Source organism: Myotis yumanensis, unplaced genomic scaffold (genome assembly GCF_028538775.1).
Source record: "Myotis yumanensis isolate MYYU_CA2020_CCGP unplaced genomic scaffold, mMyoYum1.0.hap1 SCAF_8, whole genome shotgun sequence".
Taxonomy (NCBI): Eukaryota; Metazoa; Chordata; class Mammalia; order Chiroptera; family Vespertilionidae; genus Myotis; species Myotis yumanensis.
Window position 1 is genome coordinate 37,707,887 of NW_027223759.1, and position 17,933 is coordinate 37,725,819.

A 17,933-nucleotide genomic window follows, 5' to 3' on the forward strand; every position below is an offset into this window, starting at 1 on the left:
CCTCAGGAACTGATGCCTCTGTGGATAGATCCTGAGGACAGAGCCTCGAGGCCCTGCAACCTTTAGAGCCTGGAAGGGGACAGCTCATCAAAGACAGAGAATGGAGCAACACCATTACTCTCGTCCTCGAGAAATGCAAAGCCTGTGTTTCTGACCTTCTGTCTCACTGAATTTTTTTAAAAGGTCCTAAGAAGTAGCCACCCTGTTGGCCCGTTGGCCAGGGCTCTCAGTGAGCTTCTAGAGGGCCAGGGAGCTCTAATTGTGCTGACTGCCTGACAGCTGTGACTACAAGACGCTGACTCCAGAGCTGCGACTCCTTCTGAGAGGCACCAGCCTGCCCCACGGATGCCTCCTCCCTGGGCCACCTGAAGCCAGTGTGGGGTTAGCAGCAGCTGCGCTTCTGCTCCAAGAAACAGCTCGCTGTAATCAGATCAATCCGAGGCTCTTCCCGCTTTGCCTGGAAGCCTGGTGTTTGTTTTCAGAGCATTGAACAGCGAGAGTCCTAGCTTAACTGGCACACAGGTGTTTTCTGTCTGAGAGGGATTTGGCCGGACCACCAGACAGTCTACCTCCCTGGTTTTTTGAAATCCAAGTTTGAGCAGAGAACCTTGAGTCACTCCTGCTACCATAACTTTTCAGTAGGACCAGAGATGAGGATGTCCTTGGTTAGGCACCGGCACACCGGAATTAGATTTACAATTCTATTGATTTAATTTCCTCTTTAACTCCCTGACCCCTAACTTTTTTTCAATAGTTACTCTGACCTTATGAAACACCTGCTGATTCCCCCCACTCTGCCCCCTCTTCAATTATTACACTGCTTAGAGCAGCTTTCCTCAGCCCCGAGCATTGGAATCACCTGGGGAGCTTTTAAAACTCCTGAACTCTGGGTCCCATCCCCAGAGATTCTAATTCAATCGTCTTTGAGTGCGGCCTGGGCACCTGGGTTTTAAAAATCTTCCCAGGAAACTCCTGTGCAGCCATCACTGCGGACCGCGGGGGGCCCCCAGGCTCCCGGCGCGTTCCAAATCAACTATCAGCTAAGGCCAGGCATCGCAGCTACCAGGAGAACGTGAAGGGAGAGGCCCAGGCTCTCTCCATTGCAGGTAACACTACATGGCAGCAGAGGCCTCCGGGAGCGCAAGTCCTGCTGCTAGTCGTCTCTCTCCAGGGAGGGAGTGCCAGAGGCGGGCAAGGACAGGACAGAGGTATCTTGGGGCAGGGAGGCACCTTCCTTTAACACTAAACCTGCCGGTTGAGAATGGGCCTATGCAAACCAAGGACTTATCTCTGACGTCCTCTCAGGGCTTTTGGGAATCGAGCCCGTGCTCATTCTACACCAGCTGCATAAAGATCAGCTAATTATTGAGGGCGTGCGCGCGTGGTTACAAAGGGCGACCTCTGCTCCCCCGGAGAGGCCTCTGCAGAGGAAGGGGAGGCCCGGGTCGGGGGTGGGGGGTATATCCTTGCAACTCAAAGTGTGTTCCGCGGCTCAGCGGCGTCAGCAACGCTGGGGAGCGTCCCAGCAATACAGTACTTTGGGTCTCCACCCAGACCGATTCAATAAGAATCTGCATTTCAACAGGATGCCCACGAGGGTGAGTATGAAAATCAACAAAGTTTGAGGAGCGCGAATGTATCCAACTGCGGGCAACGCCACGCGCTACATTGCATTGAATAGGAGGGCCTGGATGGAGAGAGCAACTTACTTCTCTTCCGGCACCTGCCTTTTTTTTTTTTTTTTTTTTTTTTTTTTTTTTTGTCTGTTTGTCTGGTTTTGTGTATCTTGAGTAGCAGAGACTAGAGGCCGGCAGGCAACGGTGCTGCACTGGGTCGGCGGCCCCGCCTGCCCGCCCCGCCCCCTCCTGGGTCTCAGCCCCGCGTGCGGTTGCTGTGGCAGCGCGGGACGCGGCTAAAGTGGAGACTGCCGGGCCTCCACCTTCTCCTCCTCCTCCAAATCGCCCTCCTCCACGACCCCGGGCCCCCGCCCAGCCCGCGGCTCCGCCATGTCCCGGGGGAGGCGCGGCAGCCGCGTGAGCGCCCTGGAGGGCGGCCGGGAGGAAGAGGCGCCCCCGGCGGCGGCCGCGGCGCCCTCGGTGCCTTGGGCGGTCCCGCAGCAGCCGGCGGCGGCGGCCGAGCAGGTTCTGCTCCGGGGCATCTTCGAGATCGGGAGGAGCAGCTGCGACATGGTGCTGAGCGAGCGGGCTCTGAGGTGGCGGCCCATTCAGCCCGAGCGCCCCGGGGGTGAGTGTGCGGGTCCGAGCCTTCGCCAACTACTGCTGCCCCCTCCCCTTCCTCCCCCTGCTCCTCTCTCCCACCCCCTCCCTTGCACACGCCGCCCGGGCGCTGCCTCTCCTCCTCCCTAAGCTCCTCCTCCGCCCCGCGGGCTGCGGCGTCCTCCCAGCCAGTTGGGGGGAACCCGAGCCATTCCCTGGGGCCTGGGCTACTGGCCGCCTCCTGCCGGGCTTTCCCTGGGGGTGCACTCCCCCGCCAGCGACACACGCAGCTTCTGCTCGGCGCCGAAGAGGAAAGAACTGATCCCCCAGGGCAAAGGGGTGGTGTTTTCTAAGGCGGGAAGGTCAGTCCTCCCCGCGCAGGCGATGGAGTTTTAGTGTCAGTTTCTGGCCGCGCTCTGCAAGTGTGAGCCGTTTACGGGCGTCCCTCCACGCGGGTTCTGAGTGCAACGGTCCCTTTGCTGACTTCCGAGAGTTTAACCTCGGGCTTTGGAGTCTCTGGACTTTTCCATCCTTCACATCCCCCTGCCACACTGTCTGGAGTCCAGCCTTCTTCGGGCTCAGTCTGGAAACTTCTGATTTTTAAGGCTCACTTTAGAATCATCAGCATGCTGTGTACTTGCATTTGACTTTTATTGACTCGAAACTTGAGCTATTTAGAACGTGTTATAATGCTGTATTTTGCAACAGAAATATTTCAAGTCTGAGTCTAGAGATGGTTTAGAGAAAACCCTCGGGATGTGGTACAGCCTCTTCTAGTTAAATACAAACGTATGAAATTATAAATGGCCTCCCCTGTTGGAAAACAAGACACAGTGTACTATTTATATTACAGAGTAGAAAAACAACACTATTTAAAAATTTCATGCACAAAAGTCTAACCAAATGAAGTGGCTGAGCTAGGGACCCAACACTGGCCATGAGTGTGAATTCAGCTTCTGTATAAGCCTGCGGTTCTCAACCTGTGGGTCGCGACCCCTTTGGGGGTCAAACGACCCTTTCACAGGGGTCGCCTAAATACATCCTGCATATCAGATATTTACATGACGATTCATAACAGTAGCAAAATTACAGTTATGAAGTAGCAACGAAAATAATTTTATGGTTGGGGGTCACCACAACATGAGGAACTGTATTAAAGGGTCGCGGCATTAGGAAGGTTGAGAACCACGGGCCATGCTTACACCACTAAAACCACCTTGACCTTAATTTAAATGTTTTCCGGTGTTTTGAACACCAAGGTAGAATATCTTCTTGCACTTTTGAGTTAAAATCTAGTATGGACAGAATCGTTCTGCTTAGTTTTCAAGTCAGTTTGAATTTGGGGGATATAGAAGTTCACAGAGTTTAGTTAGTCTACAAGAGTCACTTATACTACAATGAAGCTGAAATTTGATAGAATTAAAATGAAAGATGCAACGAATTGTTGTACAAATTAATATTGCAATTCTGGTAAACAAAGAGGCAAATAATGACGTGAAAAAGAAATGTTATTTTCTATTGAGTGGTGATTGAAGAAAAGTAGGCTTAATTAGCATTACTGTTGGTAGCATTTAAAAAGGCATCTTGACAGTTACAACTCTAAAGGTTGCAACTCTTTTTAAAAAATATATTTTATTGATTTCAGAGAGGAAGGAAGAGGGAGAGAGAGATAGAAACATCAATGATGAGAGAGAATCATTGATCGGCTGCCTCCTGCATGCCCCGCATTGGGGATCGAGCCCGCAACCCAGGCATATGCCCCCGGCTGGAATCGAACCTGGGACCCTTCAGTCCGAAGGCTGACACTCTATCCACTGAGCCAAACCAGCCAGGGCTCTTTTTTGTTTACTTTGGCCCTAAACCCTCTGGTTTTCTTTTCCTTCATCTTCATCTAGGTGTCCCACTTTTTCTTTGTAACTAACACCTGGTATGCAGAACACATTGAGCCCCTAAATTTGAAGGTACAGAAGCACCTTAGTATTTCCATTTATAGGAGAAACCAAGAGATGCTCTACTTAGTAACATAAGATTGGGAAAAGAAAAGGAGGTATTAAGAGATGTTTAATATGAGAAATAGTGCCCGATGTTGAATTAGTTTACTACACGTGAGTAAGCAAAGGACAAATGAAATTGGTCCAGAAACTGGAGGAAAAACTACATCAGGCTACTGTACTCGTGAGGACGTGGTGTGGGAGGGTGAAGGCGGGGGGGGGGGGTGCCCATGTCCATTCCAAGTTGGCTAGTGACTGGCCGTTCCAGGAAAGGGTGAGGGCGGGGGTCACTGAGCATTATTAGATCATACATAGGAGATGTTTTCTGAGATCACTGTTTTTAAACCTCAGTACCTTAGTAGTTGTTTTTTTCAGTAGACTTTATTTTTAGAGCAGTTTTAGGTTCACAGCAAAATTGGGCAACAATTTACCACATGCTTCTGTCCCCGTACATATACAGCCTCCCTGTTATCAGTGCTTCCCACCAGACAGGTCTGTATGTTACAAACGATGAATTTACACCGATGCATCATCATCACCCAGAGTTTATAGACATTACAGTTCACTTTTTAAAATCCTCACCTGAGGATATTTTTCCATTGATTTTTAGAGAGAGTGAAAGAGAGAGAGAGAGAGAGAAACATTGATGTGAGAGAGAGAGACATCAATTGGTTCCCTCCTGCAGAAGCCCCGACCGGGGCCTGGGATGGAACTTGATTGGGATTCAAACCTGAGAACCTTTGGTGCACGGGTCGATGCTCTAAACCGCTTGGCAAAACCGTACTGGGCACTGTACTTCTTTTCATTGAGTTCAAGGGTGACTTGGAATAATGGCTGTGTTGCCCATCCCCATAGAAGTGAGGACTGTGAAGGACAGCCTGTAAGTCAGGATGGGAGGTATAAAAGCCATTTTTCTTGTGGAATATGTTTTTTCAACTTACTATAAAGTAATTACCAAGTTAGCTGTCTGTGAGCTCGCAGGAAGCAACATCCTAAAGAAATGGAAGAGGCATCAGGCTAGCTCTTTGAGTCCAAATGAGAAAGGTAGGCAAGACTGAGCCCCTGCCCAGGCAGAGCTGGTCAGGAGTAATGCCACGGTGTGGGTAGCCCTCAGAAGAGTGCCCGGGACTGGGCGTAAGGTGTCAGACATTGAGAAGAGAGCTCAGAAAGGGAACGTGAGTGGATGCCATAGACCAGTTTGCCTGGTTTATAATTTAGCCCTCGGCTTGTGCTGTAACTGAATCAGATCTTTTCAGTGTTAAATGATTTCAGAGCATCACCGATTGCTTGTTGGCATTATTCCAAATCTCAACCAAGGACAAACTTCTAGGAACATGTGCTTACCAAGTGGTAAGCTTCTACCTGAAATGTTAGATTGAAATAGAAAAATACAGGATTTTTGTGCCTCCCCAAAGCAGAATCTGGATTATAATGTTCTTATCTGTTTCCCGCAAAACTACTGATGGGGAGAGTTAGTAATGGGTAGGACTGGACTATATTAAACTCATATTTTTGTACATTTAAGAGTGGTTAATTTCAGGGATCTCTGACAGGAATGCCAAATGCCCTCTCCCTTCCCTTCTTCCCCCTCCCCCCTCCCCTCTTTCCCCCTCTCCCTTCCCCACCCATTTCCCCCTCCCCACTCTCCCTCCTCCTCCCCACTCTCCCGCCTCCCCTCCTCTCTCCTATCTCACACTGGGAACTTTGTCATTTACTAATGGAAAGCGCCCTAAAGTAGACCCTGAAGCACTATCGGGTCTTTCTAGGCTTCCTCCTCCAGCCGTCTGTAATGTGCTCTCATCTGTGGTGTAGGAAAGGTTTCAGGAGTGGGCACCAAAGGACCCGTGGTTTTGTCTCCGCACTCACAGGGGCATGACTGACTTTGGGCAAGTCATTTACCATCTCTGAGTTATGGTTTCTTCACCTGTAAAATGAGGCATGTGTAGGATGTGGTCTCCAAGAAGCATCAGCTCTGAAGTTGCATTGTAAAGAGAATCCCGTTTTTATAGACTTGAAGTGTTAGGATGGATAGCTTCATAGATTAAGGAAGCCTGAGTAGGGTTTGCGTGATCAGTGGGGTCCACCGTCTGCTGTGTGTGGAAGAGTGTTGCATTTTACAGCTGGAGCTTCGCAGCCCTAATGAATTTCTAATTAGAAGACCCACATGAGAAATATGAGCCAAGCCCCTTGCTCCCCTACCCCAGCTCCGGGGCATAACGGTGAGAGGTGAGCCTCAGTACAGGTCCTGTCTTTGGAAAGGAAGAAACCATTATCTACAGACAGTTGTCGGTCAAGGTCAGACATAAACAGATTTTTCATAATGGACAAAAGGACTAGCTTATCCTTTCTTGCTGCTATTTCATTTCCTGTGCCCTCTAATCAGATCTCAGAGTAAGGATTTTATGTTTGCTTAGCATTTGAATATAATGTTTTAAATATTTCTAAAAATAAAATGTGGGTTTCAAATCTTAACTATGGTTTTAAGTCTCTCTTTTTCATAGACCTACTACCTCAGGTTACACAATTTCACCTTACGTTTTTTTCAAAGGGTTATTCCTGCCACGACTCTGAGCACAGCTGACTTAGAGCAGCAACTAGAAAATCTGAGGGGAGCTGCGCTGCAACATGAGTTCTTGGCAGTGTTTCTTTGAGAAGAGAGTTAAATTGGTTCTCTTGTGCTTTAAGTTTATATAAACATTTATTTGCTGGAAACTTAGCAACGTGAAAGGTGATGTGGAAAAATGTGAAAATGAGAAAAGCAATCAATTTTAAAACAACAAGAGTTAGTGATTATGTGGGACTTAGCAGAGCTGGGTGCATTCTAAGCACTAATCTGCCTAAGCTGTTGGGGAACAGATGTACGTGAAACAGATCCAGTCGTCTGTTGTGTACATCCAAAGTGAGACATCTGTCAGCGGGCCGTGTGGTCAGAAATAATGGAAGCAGGGGTTAAACCCCAAAATGACCTATTACTCATGTGAATTATTGAAGGACTAATTACTCAGTAAAACATGATGCTTTGATTCACTGTGCTACATATTAAGAATAAAACAATTTTAAAACTTAGTAGTATGTTTCCAAGCTGTCAAATTGGAAGGGATTTGAAAAAGATGGTTGTGAAAAATCAAGCTTACCAAGTAACTGCATGTTCTGCATATGAAGTTTTTAAATGCTTTGACAAGTCTGTTAGCGTAGTGCCGTGGTCGGCAAACCGCGGCTCGTGAGCCACATGCACCTTTTTGGCCCCTTGAGTGTGGCTCTTCCACAAAATACCATGTGTGGGCAAGCACGTACAGTGCAATTGAAACTTCATGGCCCATGCGCAGAAGTCGGTATTTTGTGGAAGAGCCGGTATTTTGTGGAAGAGCCACACTCAAGGGGCCAAAGAGCCACATGTGGCTCGCGAGCCATGGTTTGCCGAGCCGCAGTTTGCCCACCGCTGGCCTGGTGTATACACACTAGAGGTCCGGTGCATGGATTCGTGCACTGGTAGGGTTCCTTGGCATGGCCTGTGGGGATCAGCCGGAACTGGCGGTCCACCACCGCCTGCTGTTCCTGCCGGCCCTTCCTGCTCATCCTGGCCCCGCTGCGCCTGCCACAGACTCTCGCCTAGTCAGTCCCGATGGGGAGAGGCTCATGCCACCACCGCAGCAGCGTTGCTCCTCAGCTGTGAGTCCAGCGTCTAGAGCCCATCAGTCAGCTGAGCGGCGCTCCCTCTGTGGGAGCACACTGACCACCAGGGGGCAGCTCCTGCATTGAGCGTCTGCCCCCTGGTGGTCAGTGCGCATCATAGTGACTGGTTGATCGGTTGTTCTGTCCCTTAAGCTTTTATATATATAGATTGTGTAAATCTCATCTTGTATAAATATTAGCTTTTCATTAAAGTAAAATTGGTCCATGTGGAACGACTGTGGAATGAATCTCCACAGCATGACTGGATGAATGTTTTGTGATGGTGGAACGCTCTGTGTCTGAATGTTGGAAACCATTGCCATCAGCCACATGTGGCTATTGAGCACCTGACATGTGGCTAGTGTGACTGAGGAACTGAATTTTAATTTTATTTAACTTTAATTAAATTCAGTAGCAACATTGTAGCTAGTGGTAACTACAGTTTTAAAGAATGGAGAGTTGAAAATGTTCATTTCCTTTATCGAAGGGAATTTAATCTTTATTTTAAAAGATATATAACAAAATTTTAAATCTCTATTTCTATGGAAAGGTACAGTTTTCAAATAATTAACCTCAACATAGAACTGATCTGCTCATACAATCTGAGCTGCTGATTTAAAGGTAAAACTGATGAGTCCAGAAAATGGAGTTTGAAGGAAATTAAATCTTACACTCACTGTTTGCATGCAAACCAGAAGTTGAGGACCCTAACTTAGTGTAATGGAAGACTGAACCCAGAGGCAGGGAGGCAGACAAAGCCCTTTAACATACTCTGTAAGTACAAAAAAAATGCTTTATTTGTAATTGTGAATTAATTGGCTAACAGTAAAATTGTTAAAAGTCATCATATTATTCTTCATGGTCACCATGATTTATTATTTAAACTGAAATTTGGTAAACTTAGTTTCTTTTTTTATTTTTTATTCTTTATCGTTAAAAGCAGTGGTCGGCAAACTGCGGCCCTTTGAGTGTGGCTCTTCCACAAAATACCACGTGCGGGCGTGCACGTTCAGTGTGATTGAAACTTCGTGTCCACACTCAAGGGGCCAAAGAGCCGCATGTGGCTCGCGAGCCTCAGTTTGCCGACCACTGGTTTAAAGTATTACATATAGTATTACATATGTCTCCTTTTTCCCCCATTGACCTCCCCCCCGGCCACCCTCCACCCCTCAGCACATGCCCTCACCCCCCTAGTGTCTGTGTCCATTGCTTATGCTTAAATACATGCATACAAGTCCTTTGGGTGATCTCTTACCCTCCCCTGCTTCCTACCCTCCCCTTCCTTCCCTCTGAAGACTTAGTTTCTTAGTGTAGGATTAGTATAATCAATATGATAACTGTCCTAGCCTATGTACCCTGACCCCATGGAAGTCTTCATACTAATGTTGTTCTTAAACATGCCACAACCATGGGCGCCATCTGAAGACCAGTACTTTTAAAAACTGATCTACTTTTGTTTTCCTCTTTATCCAATCCCTCCCCCACGTGAGTGTCTTTGGGGCTGGAACCAGCACAGAACTATCCTCCTAGGAGTGGGGAACAGCACTTGCATTGACGCCAAGGGTTATAGGATGAACAAATTGAGAGTCAAATGGTCTGGATCAAGGTCAGTAAATCAGAAAAGTTGGTCCAGGTGGGATTGTCCAAAGAAGGAGGACCTGAGGTACCCTGCAGAAGTCTAAACATGATGAAACTAAAGAATGAAAGAGCCAGTGCAGTATATATAGGAATCCACGGATAGGTTGGGTACATAGGCAGATGGGATGCTATTGCTAGACTGAACATTTTTGTGCCCCCTGTAATTTGGGAAAGTGGACCATCTTGTTTAAAGGGCCAGGATGTGGTAGATATAATTCACTGTGGTCTCAGTTACTAGAATACTCATTCTGAACCTCATTGCTTATCCCACCTAGTCTATTACTTGACTAGGTTATTAGATTACATTTCAAATATTGACAAATCTACAAACATCATCAAGTCCTCAACATAGGCCTCTCTAAGTTCTGCCATATAACTATATTTCTGCCCAAGTTTTAGGAGTACCGTGATAATGATGGGGATAATATATGCTGAGCTAGTGAGGAATATCTGTGTGTGTGTGTGTGTGTGTGTGTGGTGTGAGCAAAGGGAAAGAACTCTGAGTAGCCATGGCTTTTTATATTCTTTTATATTTTCCTAAATCAGTACATGATGAAAGGGGAGGTAAAGGGAAAAGAGGGAAGAAAAATGGAGTTTGAAGGAAATGAAATCTTATACTCACTTTTGGATGCAAACCAGAAGTTGAGGACCCTTAGTTAGTGTAATGGACGATTGAACCCAGAGGCAGGGAGGCAGGCATAGGCAGGCAGATATGCATACCAAAAAAAAAAAAAAAAAATTGGCACAGTGCTATGGACTTATGGTAAGCCTAAAGATAAGTCTAAAATAATGTACCAGCTGTCATCCGGGAATTCCCATGTACATTCCAAGATTTTCATCAGAAACAGTGTTCTGGAAACTATCACGGCTGCTACACAACAGTGTCCAGTATTTGACTAAAAATAGTGAACATTTATTGATGTTTACTCTGCCAGGTCCTATGCTAAGTATCTTATCTGTTTAATCTTCCCAACAAGACTGTGTAGTCTAGATAGGATTTTTATCCCCGGGGCCCAGAGTTGTTAAATAGCTTGCCCAAAGTCATGCTAGTAATGGAGTTGCTGGGATCCAAAGCCAAGCCATCTGACCCTAGAGCCACGCTGTACCCATTCGGTTATGCTGCTTTCTCAGTCAAGCAAGAAAGAATACTCCCTCATACCTCCAGGAGTCTGATGTCTGAGTTAGTGATGGTGTAGCATCATAGTCCAAACCAATATGAAAAACAAAACAAAACACAAAAAACCTTTACTACAATAATGTCATCTGATTTCTTTCAGACCTTTAAAACAGTTCCCCCATAGAGAGCATATTCCAGTTCTCTCGGCATTTTAAAATTTATGAGTAAATGACCAAAATAGGATAGAGAAATGGGAGTTTTTATTTATTTATTTTAAAATATATTTTTATTGATTTTAGAGAGGAAGGGAGAGGGAGTGAGAGATAGAAACATCAATAATGAGAGAGAATCATTGATTGGCTGCCTCCTTCATGCCCCCTACTGGGGATTGAGCCCGAAACCCAGGCATGTGCCCTTGACTGGAATCGAGCCCAGGACCCATCAGTCTGCAGGTCGATGCTCTATCCATTGAGCCAAATCAGCAAGGGCAAGAAATGGGAGTTTTTGAAGTTTTTTTTAAAACCCCATATATATCACTAGAGGCCCGGTGCATGAATTTATGCACGGGTGGGGTCCCTTGGTCTGGCTGGCGATTGGGGCCCATCGGGACTGTCTTGCCCAGTCCCGATTGGGGCCGGCTGGCTGGGTGGGGGGGGGGTGGGTTGGGGGGGGCAGGGGGAGGGAATACAGGAAGTTGGCTGGCCCGGGAGGGGGGCATGGGGGGAGGCACCATGGGAGGTTGGCTGTGGGAGAAGACTCACCACCAGGGGGCAGCTCCTGCATTGAGCGTCTGCCCCCTGGTGGTCAGTGCACGTCATAGCAACTGGTCGACCGGTTGACCAGTTGTTTGGTTATTTGGTCGCTTAGGCTTTTATATATATAGATGGAAAATGTTAAACATACCCGAATGTAGAAAGAATAACATAATAAGCCCCCATGTTCAATGAGAGGTGAAGTTCTATGTAACACATTGAGGTTAGATAGTTTTCAAGACCAGTCTTGTTTCATCTGTGACCTACCCATTTCCCTTCTTTCTCTGGAATAGTTTGAAGCAATTCTTAGACACATCTAATTAGGTCTATAAATATCTCAGCATACATCTCTAGGAGGTAAGAATTTTTAAATTTATAATACACAATATAATCACAATTCCAGTATTTTATTAGTTTACTTTCAACATTATTTTGTATTGGTTTCAGAATACTGGTTAGACAATCATATACTTTACAATTTGTTCCCCCCAATATTGCCAGTACCCACCTGGGACCGTACATGTTATAGCATTATTATTGACTCTATTTCTTAGGCTGTACTAAATTTACATCCTGGTGACTATTCTGTAACTGCCAATTTGTACTTCTTAATCCCTTCACCTCTTTCACCCAGCCCCCCAACCCCCTTTTACACTATTCCAATGTAAAACAATCCTTAAATATCCAGTGATCGTATTTTCCTGATTATTTATCTTTTTCTTTTTTAAAATATAAATCAACATTTAAATAAGGTCCATATTGCAGTTGGTTGCTGTCTTTTATTTTTCTAATCCACAGATTGTTCTCTCTCTTTTTTATTTCCTTGCAATTTATTTTCTGAAAAAACTGGTGGTCTGGCCTGCATTTTCCCATTGAAATATGGAGACAAATGTCTGTGAAAGATAAAAAGGGGAGGAGGCAGATTCAGAGGGATACCTTTAGACTGTGATGACACCTGTGTGTGTGTGGTGGTGAAGCAGACAGGGGTGGGGAAAGCCTTAGTAGAGGATGCTTATCTGGTAAACTCTTTGCTTATCTATGTTGAGAGTTTGAGAGAAAAGACTGCCCCTTAGGAGTCTTGCCTTGGACAGAAATGACCAAATCTCAGCAGTTTTCAGTCATGGGTTATGGAATGCTCAAATTGTCCTAATTCTAGATTTTTGGACCAATGGGAACCCCTTTAAGTTGACTTCTCTGAGTCCTTTGACCTTCTCTCAGCCATCTCTGGTAGCTTTCTTTCGTGAATGGCAAGATATTCCAGGCTCATCTGAACATTTCATGCCTGAGATGTGGCATTAATGCCATCATCAAGGAAGCCTAGTTCCTTTTATTGGGTAGTGGTGTTTAGAGACCACAATTTGAGCACCATGTGTGCTCATTGCTAATACTTCCTTTATATGGTCTTGTTTCTATTTTTTCTAAGCAGAAAATGTATGATAGAATTATGCTGACTTCCAGTTCAGGTTCAAGACTAAGAGGTTTTTTACTTTCTCTCCTTTCTCCTAACCTTAAAAATCCCTAACTGTTGCCGTATCCTGCAATACATTTACATCACAGAATAACAATACCAATGCTACATCAGCAGTATAATTATGGAAAGCCATTTAAGATCATTCTGTATTTTTGGTTGTTGCTCATAGAGTATGTACCACTTTAAGTATATGCCATGTGTAGTCAAGTACTGTGTTTTAAAGATACTTGGAATCATTCTCATTTGTGATGTTATACCTCCAACTCAATGCGCAGAATTATTTGTTTCATTTTGGTTTGGGGCATGGCTTTTAAAAAAATCTAATTTTGTTCTGTAATTATGTAAAATGTTTATATGGTTCCAAAGTTAAATCCACTAAACAAGCCCTGTTCTGAGAAGTATAACTTATCCGTGTTTCTTCTACCATTTTTCTTCCTCCCTATTATAGGTAAGAATCTTTTTTCAAGTTTTTGTTTTATTTTTATTTTTTAAATATAAGCAAATATGTACATATATTCTTGTCCTTACTCCACCTCTACCCACTTTCTTAAATGCATGTGGGTCTTGAAGAATGATTGGAGTTGGCTACCCAAAGGAGTAAGGAAACATATCTAGAAAAATAGTATTTTAGGAAAAAAAAAAAAACCCCTCAGGAGAGGATGCTTTGACCTATTTGGAAAATACTAGTAAGACCATAGTCTGTAGTGGACATTAGTGGGGGGAGATGACAGTGCTTTGTGATGAGTTAATAGTTTGTATAAGGCTTTGAATATCATATTAGGAAGTTGGTGTCTTAACCTGAGGGTTGAGTAGTGGGTGGCAAAAGCCAAGTGCCAGAAGAAATCAAGTGTTTGTTTTCTAAAGTAAGTGAGTTCGGGCTTTAGAAGGGCAATCGTGGGGGCAGGATGGATTTTAAAAGGGCTCTACATTGCGTAGCCCCTTTCAATGACCCGTGTATCAAAAGATCCAGGAGGCAGTGTGTATGTAGCAGGGGGAATGGAGTGGTGAGATGAAGGAGTATTGTCAAAGAATTTGAAGGAGGTGGGGCTTGAGAGAAAGGAAAGAAACAATGCGATGCTGAGATTTTTAGCTCAGACAATGAAATGAATAGTGGACACTGTTAAAGTTAATTCTCAGATCTGCAAAATGAGAAGCATTTTGCTTGAAATGTATTCTACAAAGCATCAAATATGCCAGTGGCTAGCAAAATGTCCACACAGAAGGGAAATTGACAGGTTGAAAAATGCATAAGCTGGAGAAATCTCTCCTGAAGGATTGTAAAGTGAACCCTATCAATGTAAGATCTATGTTTTCATGGGCCTCAGACTCTCTCTTCTGTGTCTGGTTTCTTTTAGGTTGAGACCACTTAAAAAAAAGTTTAAATCTATTTTCAGAAAGATTAGTCAGTAAATATTGGTAAATAAATTTCTTTGTACAGCCATAATATTTAGGTATTATTAAAATATAAAGTCAGTGAAATAATTTAAAGTGTCAATTTTTATATATAGAAAAACTTTATATATGATTTTAAACTAAAAAAATCATTTACTATATAAAATCCCTTTGCTGTTTTTTTGTCTAATACAAATAATGTTTTCCAAATCAAAATTTTATGTTTAGTAAAGGTTACAAACACATAATTCAAAGTACTTTCTAGTGTCCATCTGTGCAGAAAGCATAGGATCAATAAAACTGAGCAGCTGTTAGGATGTATTAGTTTCCTTATATTTTAGGCATGTTTTCATGTATTGAAAGTGTAAAGGGAAGACAGTATATGTTTTGTTGTGGTTTTTCATTATACAGATGAGAACTTACAGTGAAAATCTTGGTGAATATAACATACCTTTAAAGTCCCATTCATAGAGTACTTATTTTAGGTAATATTTCCTTTAAATGCTCAGAGTAAACTAAACATTGTAGATAACGTTCTTTTGTCATATAATTTGATTTATAATAAGCTCTTATTTTTAAAGTAGAAATAAATTTTTCTCTAGAAGTTGCATTTTTGTTTATTAGAATTAACTTTTTTCACACTTGGGGGAAAATATGTGTTGGTATCCTAGCTTCTGAATGAAAGACACATCTAGCACTTTCCAGTTTGAATGTCTTACACTGGGACCAAACCTACTCTGTGTTGGGCTTCATGCCATGGAAGGTTTCTGGGTGAACCTACTTTTACTCAAATCTGCATGAAAAATATGTGCCTTAACATGCAAAGTGGTCTTTCAAATTGAACTTTATCCTAGAATATAAGGTAAATCCCAACAATTAGTTTGGAAAGCTGTGGGATGTGTTTTGGCTTTGACTTTTCAAAAACCTTCAGTCAATAACATTTAATTAGCATCAGTTGTGTACATTGTGTTCTTTGGGGTGATATGACAAGTTCCAAATATTCTAGAAGATCTCAGACTTCTGTGGTTGAAACTGAAAATGCACTTACTAAACTAGGAGCTGCTTTACATTAACATAATGATTCAGTTACCTATGGCTTAACTACTGCATATGGGACACCCAGTTGAAGCTGTTGATTTTGAAGTGAAGAATTCTTTTTTTAAAAAAAATATATCATTATTATTGAACATATTACAAATGCCCTCTTTTATCTCCACCCCCCACCCCCCGCCCTGTTAACCCCCATCCACCCTGCTCCTGCCCTTAAACTCACCAAGTATTAAGTATTATTGTTAGCTTTGAAAATAACAACTATCTTCATCGTCATTCTTGGGTAGACTGGAGAAATCAGAAAACTCACCTTGGAGGCCTCTATAAACACTTCAGTATTCTTATTGGTTAATATTCTGCCTTCATATGAGTATCAGTAAAATCAGTTAAACACAAACTCTGATTATTCAACATACTATCATGTTTACTTTACTGCTAAACAATATTATGCCCTCTATATAATATTCTAATTTCATTTTTTCACCTTAATAAAAGCACTGGTCATTACTACTGCCACTGATGCTCATTTGTCCGCACATACTGTTGCAACATAATGTGTTGTGCATTTGATACGGATATTCCCATATTGCCATAAGGAGCTGCTATTATTTTAGACACCAACTGATTCCATGATAGTGTCAGATTTCTTTAACATATGCTTATGTTTTTGTACAAATGACCCTGAGAAACATCTGCTGGTTTTGTGGTGGTATCTACTGTTTCTTTTTTAGAATTTGACCTGCCAGTCGCTTTTTAATGTGAATATACAGTATTTCATTAGGTAGGCTCACTTTCGGGTTTCCATGCCATTGATATTAATTAACAATTTGAGTCAGCCTAATGGCATAATTCAGAAATTGAAGCTGCCTGTACACATTATTTTAAACATAGCTTTAATTTTTTAGTCATTGATACTTCAAAAGAGAAAAGTTGCCCTTTTAATGGATCCTTTAGGATCTAAAAAGACAGGTCCAAAATTGCTTTCTAATGCTTCTGAATTTACTCATTGAATTTTACAGAAGTGTGTAGGAGTCGTGGTGTATTGTTGGTTAGTTCATAACCTGTGCTAATTGCTAGTCCTTCTTAGTATCTTTGATGAGAGTGTAAAGTCTGACAAAGGAAAAGGAAGTGACGTTTCTATAAAATTGTGAAATCTTTGCTCCAGGGGACTGGAAAGCATCTAGAGAGCTAGGCCTGGTTTGATGGACGGACAGCCCTTTTACTGGCTTTGTTATGACCTTGCCTAAAAAGCAGGGATCACAGATTTCCATTGTCTGGCATTTTCTTTTCTGCTTTCCTCCTTGTTTGCCCTATTTTTAAGGCAGCCATTTATTTGAAGGAAGCAATAAGACTCTATTTAAGGTACTTAAACCTGAAACATCAACAAAATGAAGAACAAACAAAACTTTCTTTGAATACTTGTCCTTGCTTTCCAGTGGAAAATGTATAGATTCTTTCCAGTTCCCTTTATTTTTCTAGAGGACATTATCATAAAATTTTTATTACCTACACACCATACCAAATCTAAATCCAATAAAGTAAATACTATACATGAAAGCTATAGTCCTTCATCACAGTATGTACCTGTGTTGTTAAGATAGTAACTAGAACATCTCGCCTCTGTGTCCTGCTCATCTGCCTTCTGTACACCAGCTGCGGGACTCCTTCAGACTCTTAAGCATGTCATCATTCACATCTTTGTGCTCGCTCAGCTGCCCTGGCTGCTCTTACTCTCCCTCCGTCCCTTGGGTGACTGATGTCATTAGGACAACCTTCTGTCTCCCACTTGTCATCACTTGGCTGAAACTGAGCGAGGTCCTTGCCAGTCACCTTAGGGTGCTGGATCTGCTGTGGTCCAGCTTTGGCCCTGGTGAGATCTGTGTCCCTTCCACGCCAACACTCAATTCTGTGAGGGGTGACAGGATTATTGAAAGCTTTATTTTCAGTGATACAACCCAAGCACGGCTGTGCTGAGTGCCTAAGTAGTTTCCCTTTCGGCCTGAAATAGGAGAGGTAGGTGCCTCAATGTCCCTTGAGAAAGAGGGATTTCCCTCAGCCTTCTGGGCTCAACATTCAACCATTTAAGTGGGCAGGTTGTTGGACCCAAAGGGGAATGTAATTCCCCCCCCTCCCCCCGCAATTGTGCTTTAGTTTCTCCCTCTGTGTCTGATGATGAGTAGGACCAACTAAGGGAAGTCCCCAATGGCTTTTCTTGTCTCTTGTAGAGCAGGCCATTTACTTTCAGTCATAGCTTCCCACCCCTCTTGTTCCTCCTACCCTGTCTGTCCATGGCACTGGAGAAACCATAGGGATGGGGACGATGTTCTTACAAAATGACTTTCAGGTCCTGGGTATATCTAGAGTCATGTTTGAAGTATAAACAATTGAGCAATTTTCATTTGAATACTTAGTGCTTCCTGTACTTTTTGTTATTAGTTTTTAATACAGGGAATTTTGTCTGTATTATCATGGTGGGGGGAGGTAGGGAACAGGATGAAATACATTTCCATTAACTTTGTGTGGTGTCTAGTATGATATCATGAACAGGTGGGCCCATATTTGTTTATTTGATGCTCTTTTTAAGAAGTTAATTATATCATGAAGAATAACAAAATTAATTTGTTGAAACATTCT

The 17,933-nt window shown here is 43.4% G+C and overlaps 1 protein-coding gene across 3 annotated transcripts in view; it reads left to right on the forward strand.

The window, feature by feature from the left end:
• Positions 1-2,006: 2,006 nt before the first annotated feature.
• The window catches only part of CERKL (CERK like autophagy regulator), a 99,277-nt gene continuing 83,350 nt past the window's right edge, over positions 2,007-17,933 (forward strand). For all 3 annotated transcript variants that reach the window (XR_011472417.1, XM_070422642.1, XM_070422643.1), the window contains exon 1: positions 2,007-2,244. Coding sequence is in view for 2 of the 3 variants with exons in the window: in XM_070422642.1 (XP_070278743.1) it covers positions 2,007-2,244 (238 nt within the window). In the remaining variant the exon portion in view is untranslated. The remainder of the gene's footprint in view (positions 2,245-17,933) is intronic.